The 22,389-nt window shown below is 31.9% G+C and overlaps 1 protein-coding gene across 13 annotated transcripts in view; it reads left to right on the forward strand.

Moving 5' to 3' along the window:
• Positions 1 to 22,389, forward strand: part of PCDH9 (protocadherin 9) — a 976,220-nt gene that overhangs the window by 23,173 nt on the left and 930,658 nt on the right. Inside the window, exon 3 of one of the 13 annotated variants that reach the window (XM_060288150.1) lies at positions 17,626 to 17,746. The exons of the other annotated variants lie outside the window; for them this stretch is intronic. Coding sequence (XP_060144133.1) covers positions 17,626 to 17,706 — 81 coding nt within the window. The 3' untranslated portion in view covers positions 17,707 to 17,746. Of the gene's footprint in view, positions 1 to 17,625; positions 17,747 to 22,389 lie in introns of those variants that run through there. 13 annotated transcript variants of the gene reach the window in all.

A 22,389-nucleotide genomic window follows, 5' to 3' on the forward strand; every position in this document is an offset into this window, starting at 1 on the left:
CGCAATATTCCCTTTGGCACTGTTATCCCTTTATTTCTAGTAACTTCATTTGCAATGCTTTGAAAGTAGATTTCCAACACCAAATAATGACAATCAGCCAGCATTTACTTGAGTACTCACTGTGCTCCTGGCATTCTTCTCTGCCCTTTACATGTATTAACTTCTTAAATAGGAACAATAACATTGTGGGTCAGGTAGTATTGTTAACATCCCTCTTTTCCAGCTGAGGAGAAGTTACATGATTTGCTTAAGGTCACAGTTCTTGTAAATGGAGAGTAGTCTAGGACTTGAACCCTAGCAGTTTTACACCGGAGGCTTTGCTTGTAGTTGCTAAGCAATACTGCCTCTATGATTGAACTTCTAGTTTAAAAAATAAAATTGTGGCATGTCACCAAGAGTCACTTGTGCCCAAAATAAATTATTTGTATAAAGATAAAAAAGAAAAACTGAAGTCTAATTTAACATTTCTGTTTTAAATTCCTTTAGGGTACATATTTCGACAATAAGCATATGGCTTGATGATACAGCCATACCTGAGGCATGTGTGGCTCTTTCCAGTGTACAGTGAACATTCATGGACATTACATAGTAAGAGTAGTAATAGCATTAGTGTGTTTTATGCAGTAGCATTCTGGATACTTTTGACAAACAGTATATTTTGGCAGTGAATTTCAAACATTCTGCTAATTTCAAAATAGAAGAATTTTGTGATTTTTTTTTAACTACTCTTTATAAGGAGGCATCTAGAAGAGGGGGCGGTCAAGCAATAATGATGATAAAAAGATCTCTCTTCTCCACTAGACTAGAATGATGCTTTCCTGTTTTAAATTTTTTTTTTATTCCAGCCCCTGCTCTCCAGTGTATCAGAAGCAACATCCACCTCTGCACAAACTTGTCCACTAAGCTCAGCATGTGCCTTTTCCCAACCTATCCGTAATGCACTAGGAGACCTATCTTCATGTGTATTTAGAAATGTGTATAATAAGCTTTTATTATTGTTTATAAAATTTTAGCCCTAAATTTTTTCCAGTTTTATCACCTACAACTACAAAAAGTATCCAGTAATTCCATACAGTTTTATAAATCTACCATATTTCATTACTGGCTTCTTAATGTGTCCTTGCCTAAAACTCTAACAAGAGATGGGGAACACTTGTCAACCACATGTTGGACATTCAGGATCCCCCTTAAATCTGAGAATTGGAGAGAACCATTTCAGCCATATAGTCAGATAAAATTTGTTTATCATGGATTATTATAATGGATGCATTTTGGTAAAATTCCTAAATGAGAAAATTGCAGTTTTAATTTGAGGTGCATTTGAAGGTGAAAACGAAATAGCTGAGAGTTCTGGTTGCACAGTTTTCCCTATTCCATTTGGCAAAGGAAACTGATCCTTGGAACAACATGCTAACTTTGTGTCCACTGTGTGTAGTGCATGTGGATCGTTGCATTACTCATGGATGCTATTCTTATTTAGAATATAAATTCTGCCACATTCCTAGAGAATAACAAGGATCTGCTCTTTTGAAAAATGTCTCTTGATATGAGACAGATTGACTTAAAATTCCAAAAGTCCATATTTTTGAAGCTCACATTGCTTACATTTTGATTGTGCTTACTTTATTTTGGGCAGCAGCTTTTTCTTGATGACCCTTACTAATAAGCTTCAGTAGGCAGAAAAATTTCAATTATTCTAATTAAAGACCAGTATTGAACATGTTGACCAAATGTAGATTTTATGTTGTTAATTAGACAAGAATTTGGTAAGATTTTAGATCCACCATTGATACAAGAAAGCTAAATTCACCTGTGAATTTGTCAATGAACTAGAGTGGCAGGATTTCCTTGGTTTAAATTATTAAGGTAAGAGATTGGAAAAGCATAATTCTTCGATATGTACTCAAAGACATACAGGCAAGTTTACTTTGAACTCAAAAACATATGCAAGGCTAGAAAGCAATAGGGATGACAGGTATCATTTTTGTCTGTATATTTGTTTAAAGAGTCATTTATAGAGAAGTAATTTTTTTAAACGACACTTTTTGATGTAACTCACATTTCATGAGACCAAACATAAAAGCAAAAATACTTGTAGTAATCACTTTTTATCAGATTCAGGTAGAAGAGTGCCAAACTGTTTTGATTTCACGATAGGTTATAGTCCTGTGATGGAGTTCCCAGTTGGGGTTTGGAAACTAAAACCCTGGCATGCTGATGTTACTGCCCTAACATGATGTGTTGATTTAGCTTTCCAGATGACTTAAAATATAGCTGGAGTTCTCCTTTATCTAGGGACTAGACACACAAGGCTTTGTGAGAAACTAGATTAATCTTGCATTGACGTTCTGGGTGTTGCTGATAATTTGTAGAGACATTATGCCTATTGGTTATAACGGTGACAGGCAGACTCTATCCAAACGAACATTACAAGAGCCAAATTTAATAGTCTTAGCATTGGAAATTTCTGCCTTGAGTAGAGCAGAAGCTTTCCAGCATGTGCTTTGTTTTCTACTCCCACAATTATGCATTAATATACATCAATTCCAGACAGCTGAGGAATGACATAAGAGGATTAATTAGAACTAGACAACATTACACTAGTGGAGTGAAAATTCTGTAATGGTTTTTTCTGCAGTGACGTGGTAGAAAAGGCAAATGGACACCAATTTCTAGCCTTTACACATTCAGAATATCAAGAAAGTGGATGAAAAGGGAAGTGGAGAATAATTCTGTTACTCAAGCTGGTATAATTTTTCTCATCAAATACATAACTCATTTTTCGCAAATAACAAGAATTGATTCAACTGAGTGATTCAGTATTGTATTCAGTGTATGATTTTGTCCATTTAATTACAACCACTTTTATCTGTTAAAAATAATCACAGAAAGGGTATAGTTAGTCTGTGACCACAGTAAGAAAATGAGATGCAATGAATACACGCAGGTCTCATATACTGTTATATACCTATTGCTGTATGAAATATCTCTGAAGTGAAAATATATTTTCATACCTTACCAAAAGTTTTAATAAAAACATTTAACTATAAAGTGTTGACGTCTCCCCTACCTCCAGCTGTTGTTTTTTTCTTGCTATGAAGCTTATCTATCATAGAAGTAGATTTATGGCAATATTTTTTACTACTAAGACTGTATATTTATTGATTCAAGTTATCTGAGAACTTTTTAACTGTTCTTATTGCAAATTGATTTTTTCTGTAGTTGCACTTTAATAAAATTAGTTTTGGGATTTTAATTTGGCAAGCTGTTGAGTATACTTTTACATAGACTTCTGATGTGGGTACTAATTTCAGATTTTTGACAGTGTGATTTTTTAAGATGTCTCTTCAGTAAAAAAAGTGTTTCTTATCCTTAATTGCGTGCATTCTATTGTTTTAATCACAAAATGTAATTGAATGCCATGCATGGATTGGCAAAAATGAACTAGAGCAATACGGAAATGACTTACTCGGTATCACTTTTACACGTTCACTCACTTAGGCAATGGATTCTAGTAATTCACAGAACTTTTTAAAGCTTTTTAAAAAAAATATTGTCTCTTAAAATAGTAATTAAAACTAAAAGGATCAGGAATATGCTAAATTTAAGATGATCATTTGAAAAGGAAATCACAGACTTGTTAATCATACTGTATTTGAAGTGATTGTAAATGAGTTTTGATATACAGAATGGTAGTAAAATAGAATTATAAAGTCTATTAACCATAATGATGGAGTTCTAGATGTAGATAAAATGAGATGATTGTATTTAAGCTTTCAATAAATTTGTTACCCAGTTTAGGGATATTTGTAGTTTATGAAACCTTGTTTATATTCACTTAACTTCAAAAAGTTAAGAAAGAATATTTGAAGCTCTATTATTTAGTATCCAAGTTTCTGAGAGAGCGGTCAAGAGACTGGAACTGTTTTCACTGAGTGTGAATGTCCACATACTTTATAATTAAACAAATCATGCTTTGCTCCTGTCAAGGTTTTAAAGCACAGAGTGCTGAGAAGACATAGCAATTTGCTTAATTAACCCTTCATTTTACAGGGGAAGAAATAAGATTACTCTTTGGCAATCACATGTTACTTGAAGTATATTTAATCTTTTACTACCCTGAAAACTTAACAACACACACACACCCTAATGCAAATATGAACAGAAGTAATACCCCTACTCATAAGTGAGCACATTTATTCCTAACATAAATGAATTAATAGCTCTGATGGCATTTCTCTCTGACAGAAAAATAAGGTGCCATAGTTAGTAAGGCAAAGCTCATGCTTCACAGGTTTATGGCCTACACTAAAAGTAGGTTAAGTCTGCATGTGTGTGTGTCCTCCATATCAACTGACTTCTGATAGAAAATGTCTATGCTTTTCATTCTGACCAATAAAAGGCAACTTGGTGAGTTATAGAGATTGACTGGGTGCTTGACATGTGGTGCTGCTCTGTTAAAACGGTGGGCAATTGGTACTGGGGAGGTTTAGGAGAATTTAACTTGTCTTGCTTGTTTTTAGATATGCTTTTAGATATGTTTATCTCTTAATATTCTGAAAACATAAAAATGCAATATCAGTTCACAGCCAACAAGTTTCTTTATGTTGCTTTTCTAGTCCAAATGTAAAAAGAAAGTGATAATGTGCTCCTAATCATTCTATGCTTGTGTTCTAATATTACCAGGAAGCTTTTGTAGACATACTCAAATAAGCACATTTTTCATTATTTAAATGCAAAATGCATCTTTTCAATTATTATTGTCCAAATAATTTTTAGAGAATGATCATTGCATGATCCCTCTCCCCACTTCACTACTCTAAGATAGGTGGATATGTTTAATTCTTTTTCTGTACTTTCCTTTATTATTAAAAGAACCCTACAAAAAATAAAACATTTGTTTTCAATTAAACAACAACAACCCTGGTAATTTATATTCAGTTTTACTTCTGCAAAATAGCCACATTTTTACATAATCCAAACAAATTGTTATGTTAACTGTATGCTAAATATGATGAAATGTGGCTTAAAATAATCTCTCTTATTGTGTTACAATGTATCAATAATTTTAAATGTAAACACTTGACATCACCTGTTTCTATAATATCATTATTCTGTAGGTAGTATTCACAGTACAGTATATTCTATTGCTACTTGGTGAAATGAACTCTTGAGATTCATAATAGGGCACTACACAAGCGTTATTATTAAAGAATTATAGGGAAAATTTTCCCAATGGAAAACTGATAATTAAAGGTATTATTTAAAATAAGTATAGTGAAGAGTAGATAAGAAGTTCAATGCAGCAATATCTTTCTATTTTGATTTCAAATTAAATTTTTATATACACACAAAAAATTTGGCTCAAGAATTAGCTGATATAGTTTAGATTTTAACTAGCCAAAATAATGTTGCAGTGTGTTATATTCATAATTTATCAATAAAATGATTACTGTTAATAACTGGTAGAATTTTTTCTTCCCTGTGCTAGTGATTTAAGTTGAATGGGAATTTAGTAACGTGTAGGGATGCATCTTAATATCTATATTTGTTGAACAGTGTTAAAAACACAAAACTTGTCCTCATTAAAATGGACTTCTGTACACTATAATTTGAATTAAGTAATGCATATATAAAGTATTTAAAAAGTTGTATATCAAAATGTATAACGTTCCATTTTTCACTATATTTTGTAAAACATTTTTGGTGTAATCAGTATGACTCACATATGTCAAACAAGTATTCTACTATTTATTTAAACAGATATATACCTAATGTATTTGGAAGCTTATTGCACTCATATAATTGTATATATTGTGGCCTCAAAAGTCTGTACTTATCCTTGCTTTAAAAAAGTAGTATGTGCATTTCTTTCCAATTTATTTTAATTAATTATATTAAGGAAAACATCCTTTACTAAATGTACCTTAAAATTCACAATAAAGTTTCAGAAATTGTTTTCTACAACTTTGAGATTTTGTGTTGAATTTATTTGTGAACATTTTTTGAAATTGTTCTCTGATTTTCTAATAAGGAGTCCCTGAATTTAATCTTATTGATAAAATGATGAGTCAAAACATGCAGTGTGGTGAAGAGCTAGCCCTTGTTTAATCGGGAGGCTGCTCTCCTAAGTGATGAATTGCTCACACCTGTGCAACCTGGCTAAATGACACCAAATGGGCTTCCCCCTCAAAGCCCTAGTTACTCATTATGTCCACTTTCCAAACTGGAATGTCAAGCAATTTGCACTTTAACTGAGTGTTCTAGACTACAGAGAAGAAGTTACATGGAGATAATGTGGAGAAAATATATGTAGGTCTGTTCATCAAACTTTTTTATGCTCTATTTACTGAAGTTACATAGATATTTAAGAAAAAATTTGGCATATGTTACTTTTGACATCCCATTAAAATGTAAGGCTAGACTCTCAAATATAGTAAATATAAATATCCACATTTGGTTCAGGTTAGTCCACTGAGGGATAGACTCACTTATTTTTCTAAGAAAAATCAGATTCTGGGGCAATCCCTGTATCATCACATTTTTTTTTTGTTGTTTGTTTGTTTGTTTGTTTTTTATGGTACGCGGGCCTCTCACTGTTGTGGCCTCTCCTGTTGCGGGGCACAGGCTCCGGACGCGCAGGCTCAGCGGCCATGGCTCACGGGCCCAGCTGCTCTGCGTCATGTGGGATCTTCCCAGACGGGGGCACAAACCCGCGTCCCCTGCATCGGCAGGCGGACTCTCAACCACTGCGCCACCAGGGAAGCCCCAACACAGTTTTTAATGTCACTCTTGAAACCTGTTGGAATACAACCACTTGGCTATTTGCACAGAGAAACACATGTACTCTGCATTGCTAGGGAGGGATAAATATGCATTTGCTGTGTTTTATGTTTAGATTTACAGCTATAAAAAATGGAGAGTTGAATTAAATTTTATCACACATAATCTTCTCAGTTGCAGATTGATTATTTTATTTATGTATTTATTAAAAACAAGCAAAAAATTGTTGTCATTAGAAGGTCCAAATAGTTTTTATATGAAAACCATTTTGTAATGATATTCATTTGAATTAGCCAAGATGAAAACTTACTAATTATAAATGTGGAAGTCATGCTACAAAATTGCTGTTGGTCTTAAAGTTATCTTGAGTTTAACCCAGAGAGATTTAGCCCATTCTGCCCTTTTTGCCGGATTTTGTTTTGTTTTGTTTTTGCAGATGTTTTTCCCTTAAAAACGTAAGTTCACTCAGGTCCATTCAGCAAATGTAATTAAATGAAAATATTTTTAGCTTGCATTGACATTTTCATGCTACACACAAAACAGAACACTTTTTTAAATTTACTTTCCATCCATGTAATGAAACGTATTTTGAATACTGAAGTAATCAAATCTTAGAATCATCAGAAGCTGGGCAAGTGGCTTGTTGGTATCTTAGTTAAATAATAAACAGCCAGGGATAACAAGGTGCTTTTCCCGTAGGAGAAGAAAAAAGTGATTCCAAATATGTATTTTCCCCTTTGATTAGTTCTTTGAAACTGTTTACTGTTTTAATGCTATCCAGCATTTCTATCCATTCCTTTCCTCTTTCATATTTTGTCATGAGCTATAATTCCCTACAAGGATTTTGCCCATATTTTTTTATTCATAAATAATGCATATTTTGTTAAAACATTAAAACACATTAACACAATAAATCCAAATAATTTTCACCACTTACTTTCACTTCAAAAATGCATTCTGACGTTAACGTGGAGGATTAAATAAGTATTATTAGTCACATTTTAGAAGAAGCAAATGATTTTTAACTGATAAGAACTGGGAGGAGAAAAGGAATGAATATTATACCTAACAAGATATTCTGATAGACAACACCAGCTAATTTAGTGTATGCTTTTAATTTTATTTTTGGTAACTAGAAATAAAGTGCCTAATCTCAGAGATGTATCTGTATATTGGTATATGTTCATATATTTACATGTACAGATATAAATATCTTATAATCTGTATGCATGTGTATATAGAAGAATATATTTCTATACATATATTTATAGAGAGAATTATTGAAACATTAATTCTGCACTCTAAAAATTTAATTTTTGTTATTTATTAAATATAATCAATTAGTTATCTATTATATAATCAGAATTTAATATATATTCTAAAGCCAACATTTACTTTTGTTATTATTTGAATAATGTATCAATTTTCTGTTTTAAAGTTTTGAATAGGTGGAATCTTTGGAATTATTATCATTAATTAATTTTTATCAACCTAAGTATCATAGACTGTCATTATTTTTGCTATATCTGCTTTTGATATTTAAATATATTTCCTTTAGCAGAGCACAACACTTAGTTTTTGAAAATGTACAAGTAACCATTTTCTCATGAATACATAAAAAATTCAGAATTTTCCAGTTAGTGTAAATGAATCATTATTTTAACTTTTGACTACTTTAAAAAAAACTACATCAGGGAAAAAAACAATTCCACACATCTTTTATTTAATAAATATTTATCGCTCACCTATGTTATGGTGCTTGTTTTTGCCAAGTGGTATCTTTACGCATAATTTGATGTGTTTCTAATGCTGCACTTACAACCTTTTGCATAGAAGATCTGTAAGGTAACTGGGTTTCTTTGGAATGGAGGGAGTAAAATTGAGAGTTTTGTATACCAAATGAGATTTAATAACATACTGAAAATTCAAAAGAAATCTGGCAGAATTCCTGTTCATAGTAGGTGCATAAATATGGACAAATGAATGACCAAAGACTCTGATGATGGAGTTGTTCTTTTAATGTATATAAGTAATTATAACTTATACTTTCTCAAATGAAATTTCACTTTATCTTGTTATATGGTAAGATGCATGTTACAGTTAATTAAATTATTTTATTTTGTTTATTTTTCTCCTAAACATATATACTTGCAAAATAGAACAAAGTGTGTTCCCTATACAATAAGGAAAATAACAACTAACTTTTTTGTTGCTTCGTTATACAAAATAATACTTGATATATAAGTGTAATGTCCTTGTAGCCCAGAAAAGTCATCTATTTTCTACTTTAAGTATAAATATATATTTAATAATAAATTAAATATTTAAAATAATATTTTTAAAATACTGAAAACAATAAATGCTGGCAAAATTTTGTTTTGATAATCATTTGTGACTTTCTTTACATAATTACCTCTTGTCTTATATAGAAGATTAACAGTGTTAGAATTAACCCATTTATAAATCATAACTATTAATTGCTACATTTAAGAGGTTATTCTTAAATATATGTATTAAATGCATGCATGTAATATTGTGCCTTTTGGCAATTACTTATTTTAATCATTTTGGAAATGTGAGATAGCCTTAAGCATATAAATGGTTATTAATATAACAGAAATATATTTGTTACTTTAAATATTTTATTTCAAAACCAACAGTGCTTAAACATTTGTATTCTGGACTACTTTGAGCATCATTTAAAAGGTATAGGTGCATTCTCCAGAAAAATTCATACACCCACATATATTTTTTCAGAACTGCAAATAGTTCAAAGTTTCCATAGACTCTGTGAGTCCATCTATGAAATCTTCCAGGGGCCTGTGGCCCTGGGTAATAACCAAATTTATATAAATTATTTGACTCTTTATGCAACTTCTACTAAATATTCTTTGAAAAAAGTTTGAAATACTTCAAGTGAAAGGAATTTAATATTCTTTTCTCAGCACTAGCTATTGTTTTAGAAAATGAACTCTCTTTGGAACCACTTCGTCTTATGATAATGGTTAAAATCCAGAAATATTTCTGCTTCCTCATCTTGTACAGTAGAAAAATAACACATTAAAACACACATTTTGCCATAGGAATGAAAACATTGATCACTTTAATGAAATGCTCTCTGCAGAATATATATAATTGATGCTGTTAGCAGACATGAACATAAACAGTCAGAGCCAGCCAAGTGAAATAGGACAGCTTTAAATTTAAACTTGATGTATGCAGTTCTCACTATTTGTTAAGTTTGATTTCTTTTTTATAGTTTGTCTACTGTCCTTTTGGTGCTGTCAGGTGCACAGATAATCCCTGTGGAGTGACATAATACAGGTGTAATTTCCTGTTCACCCTCATGTTTCCAACCTAGACTTTGCCTGATGTCTCCTTTCTCCTTACAAAGAGAATAATAGAAACATGATTTTCTTTTTGTCAATAGCCATATAAATTGATAAATTAATTTCACATAAGATTGTGTGTTTGAGTGCCACAAAAATGTTTAAATTTGATTTCTATCCCCATTTCTAAGAAAATTAAAGCTCAGTGTTTGAACGTTTTTCAAGGTCACACAGCTCCTACATGGCTCAGTTAGGATTCTTTTTAATCTTCTACCACTCATTCCAGGAATCAAGATTGATTTGAAAAAGAGACAAAAGTATTTTAAAGACAATGAAATGAAACCTTATGTAAGCATACATCAAAATGTACTTGCCCAGAATTCTTTGAAAATATGCACAAAACTTTAAATGTTGTTTATTTATAATATTTTAATAGTATTTGTCACATATGCAGAGATATTTTGCACACTACATTTTCATTATTTGTATTTTTCTCTAACTCAAGATCAAAGACATTTCAAACTTGGTGAATTAGTAAGGCTTCCTTCCTCCCTCCCTCCCTTCCTTCTTCCCTCACTCCCTCCTTCCTTTCCTTCTTTCTTGTGAATCTTTTGCCAGAATTTGAGATGAGAGTAGTTACCACTGAGTGGTAAGGTGTCCTGTATGAGAATTCTAATTAATACAAACCGTTTCATTTTCTAACTACCATTCTCTACCAGTCAATTAAGGATAGGTTTTTTGTTCCCCTCGGGTTAAGATACCTCTTTATTTTTGGTGAATCCATATCAGTACCCAGAGCTACTATACCTAGTAATTATTATGTGTTAAATACTTCACACATGCTTTTATTCATGGATTTTTTTGACCCTCAAAATCACCCTATGAAGTAGTTGTTCTTATCCTCATTTCATTGATGAAGAAACTGTTTCATAGATGATAAGTAATGTACCCAAAACATTAGTTTCAACTTCACAGCAAACCACTAGTTTAAGTTGTAAACTTAAACTTCACCTTTAAAGGTTAGTGACTATTTTTTTACAGCTTTGTTGAGTCATATTTTAGATATCATTTAACTAATTCATTTTAAGTGTGCAATTCCACAATTTTTAGTAAATTTAGCAAGTTGTTCAACTATCACTGTAGTTTGGGAACATTTGCATCACCCCAGTGAAGATCCCTTGTTCCTATTTACCGTTGACCTCTATCTCCCCAAATTTGCCCCCGGGCAACCACTAAATTTACTTTTTTCTCTGGACATTTTATATGCACGGAATTATACCATATGGAATCTCTTGTATTTGCTTTTTAGTGATCATTTTTTATACTGCTTAAAAATGAATACATCTTTCAATATCATTACAATTATTAATACTGTGAAAATGTACTAACACCTACCTATATCCCCATGAACATGAATCATTTCCCCCAAAAGCTTTCCTAATTGGCATTGATTCTTATTCCTGAAAAATATTTGATAAAATCTAGTGACTTTTCATGAGAGTGACAGATGATTATTGCACCAAAAACTGGTGTTTGCAACTTCATTACCTATTAAATAATAGATTACCTACTAAATACTAGGTGAAATAATTACTTTTAAAAATCTTGAAATGTGTGTAAACTAACAATGTTAATTTTCCCATTGAAACTGTACTTACTGCATTTTCATTTTTGTCAGTGGTTTGGGCTCAGCTCTGATGACCTCCTGTTATGGATATTTCTCAGTTGACACAAATGATCCAGGAGTCCACTCTCAATTAAACTGGCAATTTAATTGAGGCATATATCACACCCATTGTTGTAATTACAACTGGCTCTCTTGGTAGACATTTCCTTCTTTATATTAATGGTGTTTCTTCATTATGCTTTTGAAACATTTTGTTTTTTCTACATTTCAGCATACACTTTAATTGCTGAGTGGTTTCAACTGTGTCACTCTTGTCAGAAAGCTTCAGAACCAGAAAACTTACTAATTTTCCCACAGTAAATTAAATGAATGGAAACAAAATACTTACTATTTCCTTGCAATTATTTATAGAGATCACTAGAAAACAAAAACTTCAAGTTTTAAAGGGTAATAATCTAATAGAATGATAAATATTAATACTATTTTATTTGACAAGTGTAATAATATATATTGCAAAACAGCAAATGGTCCAAATTTTATGTTTTTTTCCTAAGATACCATTCCTGCATTCTTGGTAGCAAGTTTAATTCCTCACTTTTAATTTTTGAGCAAATATTTAAATGATTTTATTATTGAATGAATATTAAACAGGTAACATGAAGAGATGAGCAGACATGGTTAATAACAGAGGAATAGTTCATTGAAGAGTCATCATATCTTTCAAGGGTGGAGTTCGTAAAGATAATGGAGATGAAGGTGGAATTACAAAGCTTATTTTAGTCTTCAGTGGTCACTATTGAATTTTTGTCTTTGTCCCCTATGTTTTAATTTGAAGCCAATGATTTTGTGAGTGTCTCAACATTTGTGAAACAAAGAAATAGTAAATGTGTTAACATCTCTATAGTGCTTATATGAGTGCAATAATCAGTGAATTAATATTTGAAAGAGTTTAGTATATTGCCTGGAACATAGAAACTATCATAAAGTGTTTGATAAATAGTATTGCTAAAATTTCCAAAACAAAGCTTTCTTTTCAACTTAACTTTAACAACTATTTTTGCTTAAAAGTATTCTGTCATACAGGATCTTTAGTTGCGGCATGCAGAATCTTTACTTGTGGCATGTGGGCTCTTAGTTGCAACACGGAGGTTCCCTGACCAGGGATCAAACCTGGGCTTGCATGCCGCAAAGAAGGTACCATGTGCCTCAACTAAGACCCGGCGCAGCCAAATGAATAAATAAATATTAATTTAAAAAAAGTATTCTGTCAAATCAGCTTTTAAAAAATGCATCCCGTGTTATATGGCAGAAAATAACTGAAGTAATCTAAATGTACAAAATTGGGAAGTTACATTGATTCTATGTGTGCATGTCTAACTTATTAGTGATACTAAAATTAAATGTTTGTACAATAAAATCTGATTTAGCAGAAATATTTAAAACTGGTTTCACTTCCATAGAAATACGGACGTAGTAAAGAGCTATTGCCATGGGGATTAAAAGAGATTATGAAACTGAAAAATCACAACAACCTTTCTTTGAATCTTCCATAAACCCATAACTGTAGGCTTTCTCTTTAATCATTACTTGTAATTTTTCCTACTTATAAGGAAGTATTTTTCCTACTTATAAGGAAGTGAACTGAGAATATACATTCAAGGTAATATATAGTAATATAGGCTTTGCATGAAAGGTTATTTTTATGATTTATATCTTTTGGAAAAACTCATATTTCAGAGTTTAACAGATAGGTAATATACAGGGATTCATATTCATTTCTTAACTCTATTCAGCATCAAACCAGATCTGAGATACCCCGCTTACTTTTCTGCATTGATTTTTCTTATATTAAATATAGTGAAAACTGTAAAGAGGAAAAATAGCTGAATTACTATACACACATAAAAAATGTGTGAATGGAAAGGACAAATTTATAAGGGAAGTGTGCCAGAGGCTTTCATTTTTTTTCTGTTTCTTTTGTGTTGGGTATGTTTTTAATCTCCTATAGCAGATAGCGTGATTCCTTATATATAGTTGACCAAGAACTAAAGCCTCAAGGAGAGGGAAGTTCTTATGATAACAACCACTTAGGTGTGGGCTTACCTTATCAGACTTCTTTATTTCACTAGACTGAAGGAATTTATCCTAGATGTAGTCTGAATCTGGCATGTCACTGGATGTATGTTTGATTACAAACAAATGTGACTTTAGTCAGACATATATGGGCTCAGTAATTATGCTGTAATTGGGTTTTCATGTACATATTTTCAGTATATCTCTCTACTTTTTACAAAGGCAACATGGATGTTGATAAATTGGGAAAGGAGCAGCTTGAGGAAGGAACTCTCCACAGAATTGAGCAGTGAGGATGGTTCCTGTTAAGAAATCTTCCCTTCCATCTACCTGATGAAAGATGTTAGAATCTTACATAAACATTCTTTACAAAACACATGGAAGTTATGCATGCTTCTGGCAATAACTCAATGAACAAGGAATTTAAATTGAGTGATTTTAAAAGCTGCAGCTTTGTACACAAAAATAAAGGACTATCCCTCTTATAGTTTATCTATATTATTGTAAATGACAACTCCTGAGGAATCTGCTTCACTCTGATGAATTCTACTTTTCTGAGTTTAGCCACCAATGCCTAATCAGCTTTCCTTCCATTTCATGAACTAGCCCAGGACCTTTCTGGTATATTTCTAACCCTTCCCCTCTAGTTTTGAATTCATTTTTACTAAGTCATACTGAGTATGTTGTTGTCATTTGGAATCCAGGATCCTAAAGATATATTATAAAAACACATGTAAATCCATGGATTTATATTTATAATATTAGGAAATATATATGTAGCCAACATATACTATAGGAAAGTAAACTTTTATTTATGACTGGGATGGTCAGGAAAACTTCACAAAAGAGACTGAAGCTCAACAAAAGTGTCCCAAAGTTTAAATCAATAGTAACTTTTAATATCACTTAAAATTTTTTTTCTCTCAATTGTTCACAAAAACATTATGGGTTTGAATGGTCAGGTATTTTTTCCACATCTTTTCATTGACAAAAGCAAGGTTGAATGATGGAATTCTTGGTAGAAGAAGAATATATATTCTTAATAGGTGCTAAGACCTGCATGAACCCCTTTTGAGTCTTTCAGCAATCCTTTTAATTATAGACTGAGTTACCCCAATTTTTACCAGTAAGAAATCACAGTAGTAAAGTGACTTGCTAGGGTCACATGGAGAGCAGGTGGTTTAATTCCAGTAAGACCCTTGTTTCTGATTCAATTCAGATTTCTTTCTTTCATATAGTTTCTTGAAGGAGAATTAGCAGCGAAGGAAAAAGAGGGAGAAGGCCTGAGGCAGGGCTGGTAGAGGAGAGGTAATAGCATTCAGAAGAATGTAAGGCAGGTCTAGGTAAGAGTGCAGCTAGTTTGATCAGGCAGAGATTTGTGCAGAAAAGTGGTTAGACATATGCCGAAGTGTCAGACTGACATTAGATTATAGTGAGCCTGCAATAACTTTCTAGGTGTTCCCATTGTTCCAGCGTTTTCAAACTAAATTGTGGGGATATGTCCCTAAAATTATGTAAGATGATGTATTGTTTTCTTTCAAAATACTGGAAATAGTTTTGGCCAGTGGAAGCAATTCAAGAGTTCAAGATTGTGAGCAGAAGAGGACAAGAACAAAGTAGTAGACTGTATAGAGAAATTCTTCAGATTCATTCAAATAATTATCAAGTATTTATTGAAAACTTGTTATATATTAGAATCTGGAACAATAAAATGAGCAAGACTTCCTCCCTATTTTCAAGGAATTTATATTTTTCAAAGCATGTACGTTTTCTAAGGAGTTTGCATTCTAGACAAAGAAATACAGTAGTGATATAATGTGTTAAGTATATATTTGTTTTACTTATGGAATTGAGATTTAGCTCATAGTAAAGATTACAAGCTCAAAGAATGAATTATTTTCCTAAAAGAGAGTATTTTCCTAAAAGAGAGTATTTTTAGAGTATTCACCAAAATATTAGTGGATATTAAAGCATCAAAAACATAATTCATTGCTTTGGGAGATTCAGGCTTAAGAGATCACATATGAGTAACAAAGCCCTGAGAACTTGTTGTGCAATCATCCCTTAGTATTCTTCAATAGGAGAGAAAGTAGAAATTACCAATTTGACTTTTTTCCCCATCTTCTACTTATCTACAAGAAGGTTAAATGAAAAATTAGCCTTCATTTGTCATTTTTAAATATTACTATTGGGAAGGATCAAGAATTTAAGGGACATAGAACACTGAAAAAGCAATGTTTATTCTAACTAGAAGGTAGAAAAAAAGTGTTTTGCTATGGTATAAAACATATCATTTAAAATTGCAGAAAAGTTTGAGTTATAAATAGAAAAACTATTCATATTAAGGAAAATGTTTTTGACGAATCTATATTATTTAATGCATTTGAGCACTTATCTATAATTGAATTACTAATTTTACATTAACAGCTTTTTACTGGATTCTGACCACTCAGTATGTTGGATTCAGCGTTCTTAAAATAGAAATCCAAAGTTCTTTCTTGGAAACTGCATTATTTGATTTGCTAGTGCATCTTTCTCAAAAGGATCCATTAATTGCTCATATCTCCCTTGATATTGAATTCACTACAGACACAACAAAATAAAACATTTCTTCCAAATTTAAAGTATCAATGTCTAGGTGAACTTGCCATAAAGAAATCTGGTAGTTTTAAATTTGAGGAAAGTAAAAATTAGCCTTACTACCATTCATCCATTAACTCACTAACTTAATAAACATTGCTATTGTATTCACAAGTCACTACTATCTAAAATTTGATGTATTAGAGATACCAGGCATAGCACCATCAAGCAGGAAGCAACAGGGCTGCATGTCAAAGGGCCTGGTGATGGGAATCAGGTAATACCCTGATGTCTCAGGCTCTTTATCTGTACAATCAGGAATTTTGAGTAGAATTTCCAAGATTCTATGCATATTAATTTCAAGAGGACTTCCACAAAACTTTTTTGATGTTTTAAGCCTTACAAAATTAGATTTGCAAATAAGCTTTTAATTGATAAATGTTAATGTCAAAAGTGTCATAAATGTTTGATGTGCCTTTGTGACAGTATCTAAAGTTGTATTACTTTTAATCATTTTCTATTAAGAATATTTGTTTAGTGGATTAGTTTACACTCACTAATTCTATTTATGTAGATAAATTAAAACATCACCCGTGTCTCTTGAAGCTTACTTTTTCCTCAGAGTATTAGTTTAGTAACCCCTTTTGCTCTTGCTAAATTCCTTAAATGTGCCTGGAACATTCTTTCCCATTGTCATGTGGCATTTTCCTTCATTTCATTCACATCTCTGTTCAGTACTCCTCCTCCAATGCTCTCTATACTTTCATTTATTATTTTTTTGGCAACACTTAATATTACTTATATTGTACAATTATTTATTTTTTAACTGTATTCATATTTATAACTAATGAGAAATAAGCTTTATGAGGCTAGTTTCTTTGTTTACAGCAAGGTTGTATCTCTATTGCCCTGATTTGCTATGCTGTCCAATAAAGTAGATCCTAGCCATATGTGACAATTTAGTTTAAACTAATTAAAAGTAAATAAGATAAGAAAAATATTTCCTCAGTCACATGCCACATTTCAGCTACTTAATAGTCACATGTGGCTAGTAGCTACTGTTGCTGACAGTGTAGATGTAGAACATTCCCATCATCCCAGGAGTTTTCATGGTCAGCACTAAAATGATTGATACATAAATGATGCACAAATAACAATGAACGATCAAATCCAAAACCTTACATATAAGTGAATGTTTTCAATTAAGATCTATCATTTTTTCTTTTACTTTAGATGGAATTATTCCCATACAGTGAAAGATACTGTAAAAGTGAAAAGGTGAAGACAATTTCCCAGACACTTGTTCACTGGTAAAGTCAAAGATTTCCAGGACAACTCACTGCTTTTTCCCTCTTTTCAAATGTTATTGAAATTATGTCATTGAAAGAAAAGATAAGTTTCTTTAAAGGTAAATACCTTACTGAAATTAACAGGGAATTATTTTATGTTAGGAACATAGAATTAACATTACCATACATGATCACATGAGGAATTATACCTCCCTTGTCAATTGAAAAATACTTTTACTAAAATGGTTTATGATTTCTTAAGTAACAACATTATCAAAAAATGTCCACAAAACTTTATTTTTAAAAAACCAACATTTGCTTCTCATAGGAATAAGAAGGCTGAGTATTTATGACAGAAAATATTGTCTTTTATAATAATACTAGTACAGCTTTGCTGACACAAAAAAGTGACTAAAGTCAGTAAATTATTATCAGTAAAATCAGAAATCTCACAAAGTTGCATATAAATTGGTATGATAAATATAAGGCACAGTTTTTTTTCTACTGCTGCTTAAAATTAAACTTCATTAGTAAATCATAAGACATAAACTGCCTTGTTAGTTTTAATACCAAAATTTCTTATAAATTTTTACAATTAGATTTTACTCTTGAAATTGACTTGCTCAACTGAAGAACATGGGCTTGGAAATCGCTGTCTTATGGATATAGTTGCATTTTCCCTTAGCCTATATCAATAAAATGAAAATAGGTGTGATTTATGAATTTTATTACAATGTGCATATACATGTGATAACATTTATGATTATATGTATTCATAGATAAAGTTGTACAAAAACTATGATGCAATTCAGTAAGAGCATTTTTTGGTCAGTTATCCTTTAGGGAAACAAATTTATAGAGATACCATTTAAAGAAGTTAGAAGGCCTTCTGCTGGAAACATAAAGTATAACTAAGAAAACTCATTATCTAATCTACAGGTTGTAGCAGACCATACTGTGTAAATCAAACCCATCTGTGCACCCTTTTGGTGCATGTTTCTATATTCTCTCTTTCCTCTATCCCCAGAGGTTCAACAAGACTTGAGGAAAGACAGTTATGATTGTTTTCAGTTACTGAAGAAAGCAGCTTTTATATTTACTGGGAGGATCAGAGAGGCATTTGGAAACCTGGAGAGCTTCCTTGGCTCCAGGGTTTAACTCACTGGGGTGTGTTTGTTCTTTTGTTTGTGCTTTCAGAGCTGCATGGAACAGCATGACCATCATGTTCAGCTTTGATGCCTGTGGGGATAGGTTAGATTTGAAACATAGTTCAGAGAAAGATAGATGCTTGCTGCATTTGTATTGAAAGGTTTAGAGGAAAAATGGTAAAAGCATTTGGGCCCACCTAAATTGATCCATATCGTTAATTTAAGTATATGCTCTTAAGATCCAAGAGAGTGGAAAGTATAATTCCCTCCAACAGCAGATTGTTTCATATTTATTGGTACATTAATTATGTTTTTGTACTCCAGAAGAAGTTTTAGCTTTTGAAAAATTGTGAATGCTTATTAAAAATATTTCCAACTAGTTGAAAATTATCAGTGGTAGAGGTGCATGGCTAAGAGAATATTTTTGTAGAAGATTTGAGATCTACAGCCTCAATGATCACATCTTTGAAAACTCTTAAAAATAAGAGATTAAATACTTGAGCAAATAAGATATTTCAAATGGTTGATTTTGGTTTATTAACTTCAGGTTATATTAGTTTCATGTGTAAAAATTTATTGGCCTATGATGAAGTACATTGTTTTAATGTATACTTACTTTAGATTGTAATCACTTATATGTTACACATTTATATGCTAATATATTTTTACATAACTCTAATCCTGATTCATGGCATTGTATCTGTCTCCTCACACCCAAGATATTGTCTTTTAACCTGTGTTCTTCCTGTTCACCTAGTTTGTACCTTAGCCACCTCATATAATTTAACTGAGAAATTCTTTCTTCTGTCATTTTTAGGTAATTTTTAACATTTGAAATCATCTATCCATTCAATTATTTTTAATCTCAGAAAATAATTTGGAAAGTAATACCATTTCTACCTGTGTTATCAAAGACCTCATCATTAATTGTGAGGCTTAATATATTTAATAAACATTTCTTTTTCACTTAAACAATTTGCTTCTTTCTGGGCCACATATCTGCAGCTATATATCAGGGATGCATTGGATTCTTAGAATACAATACAATATTGCATAGGAATTTTCAGAATGTCACAAAACTCTTCTTAGAAATCTATTTTATATATATATATATATATATTACACAAAGTAATACATAGTCCTATATTTTAAGAAGCTCAGTCATGTTAGTTACTAATTATAACACTAGCTCAATATTAATGTATTTTATTTAATTCTGTGCAAAAAATAGAGATTTAATTTTAATGTTTTACTTTATATTGTTCATCATTGGTGATGGGTTTTCACTATTCCCCACTAAACAAGTGAAATAAAGGAGTACCCCCAAATTATTCAATGAGAGTAGAAATCTATAGTACAGAAATACTGTTAAAGAAAATATCATATAATTTATCCTCGGTGCTGGTGGTGGTATTTTTTTTCTTTCTCTGTTTGTGAGTGTGTGTTCTGTAAGAACAATTAACATGAGAGTTATTTTCTTATTGTACATTTTTAAGTGCCCAATACCTTGTGTTGTGTTCTTTTAACTTTTCAATGAACTGTAAACATTTATTTTAATCGCCAGTCTCTCTAATGGATCAAGAAATTAGTGTAACATGCACTCTCTGCCCTCAAGAACATTGCTAGGTATAAAAGATAGAGGAGATGAGTAGACAAGTAATTATATAAGGTATATAGTATACAACAGTGCCCTGAGGAAAGTCTTGACTCTGTAGTATGCACATTCTGTGGAAGGAGTTACTGCAGTCAGTTGAGAAGTCCAAAAAGACATGCATTAGGATGAGGTTTGAAGGATGAACCACCTTTCAGCATGTCAGGAAAGGTCACTCTAGCTGAATGGAAAATAGTAAAAAACTATACTATTTCTAGAATTTGTGGTTTTATTTGCCAAGATAATAAAATTACTTTCCCCAATAACATGAGACATGAAGTTTTCAGGGTAGAGTTGTCACTTACAATTTATCAACATCCCTCACCCTGCCCATGCCTTAGTTTTAAAATCCTATAACTCCACAAATTCACAGAAATCTAAATGGATTTGAAATAAGATTATCACTTGGACAAAAAGAGTGATTTGTTCAGAATTAGCACAGAATCCAGTGCATGAATGGGACCTTGACCCCTTTGTTCATTGTAACCTTCATCTTCACAATTTTTGCTCTTAAAGAAGCTGGGTGACTCTCATTTCCAGTGTTGTCCCCTGTGTCATTTGATGGGATGTTCAGACACCAGCCGCCTGGGAGAAGAAGCTTTATCATACATTTCCACTAATCAGGTGACTGTGAAATAGCAACTAAGGGAAGAAACACTGTTCTCTTTCTTCCTCGGGCATGAAACAGAAAATTTAGCTACATACAATGATTACTAGATGTAGAAAGAGGCAAATGTGGTATTAGAACACAAATTTTCTCATTAACACCATGCATTTAAGTAAGAAGAGAATTATCAACGCGTCAGAATGATTTGCAAATATACATGGAAAGATACTGCAATTCTACATCTTAAATTGTAATTTTTAACCACTTAATGTTGTTATTTTTGTATATTTACTTATATTATTTTAAAATGTACCAATGATCTTTCATTATAAAATTTAAAAATTAGTCAAATTGCTAAAACCATTTCTTTTATCTCAAACTTCAGTCATAATATCATTTTGTTTGTTTGTTTTGCTTTTAAAAAATATAAAGTATAGGAGGTTTTGTAATTAAAAGTGACTGCCTTTATCCTCTGAGGCACTCCTCTTTAGCAACATCCCAAAGACCTAAGAGATGTCATAAAAATAGCAACTGAGATATCTGGGGTAATGTTTGGACTCAGAAGAAAAGGAAGGAAGCACGTTATGGATGCAGGGACTTGTAAAGGATCTAGTTCATAGCAAGCTTTTTCAAAAATATATTTACCTACATTGCCCCAAATTCTACTTCACATGCCAACTTTGTGTTTTTTTCTTAGTGGTTAGAAGTCCAGGACCCGAGTAAGTAATATTGAATTTCATTCCTGCCAATTGCTTCCTCTCTGATTTTGGGCAAAATTTTAACCCTCTGATCCTTATTTTTTGAAATGTATTGTAATGAGGTTCAAATGTGCATAAAGAACTAAGCGCAAAATACACAGTAATTATTACTTTTGTTACCACTGATATTGGCTATGGTAGTAGTAACAGTAGTTGTAGTAATCATTCAAATCTGTAGATAAATTAATTGAATCCAATTAGTTCCTCCCAATATCTAGCTAAGGCATCTACACTGAGGAAATAGAGACACTCTTTTGTTCATTTTCCTTTTTCAAGAGATTGAAAGGAGAGTAATTTTAGAATTTAGATCCTTCCTGCCATGGCACCTTCTAAACACTCCAAGGAAGTTAAGAACAGTAGTGAGGAGCTTAGGGACAGGGACAAGTAAAGTAAGAGATTCCCCCCACCCGCAATAAATTTTATCTGTCTCCTAACTTTTCCAGGAAGGACTAGTAAGCACTTTATTCAACTTCCTTCAACCTGTGGTTCCTTAGTCTGGGAGGTGAAAATTTACCCTCAGTGTTTGAGGGATATTCATGAGCTC

Source organism: Globicephala melas, chromosome 18 (assembly GCF_963455315.2).
Source record: "Globicephala melas chromosome 18, mGloMel1.2, whole genome shotgun sequence".
Taxonomy (NCBI): Eukaryota; Metazoa; Chordata; class Mammalia; order Artiodactyla; family Delphinidae; genus Globicephala; species Globicephala melas.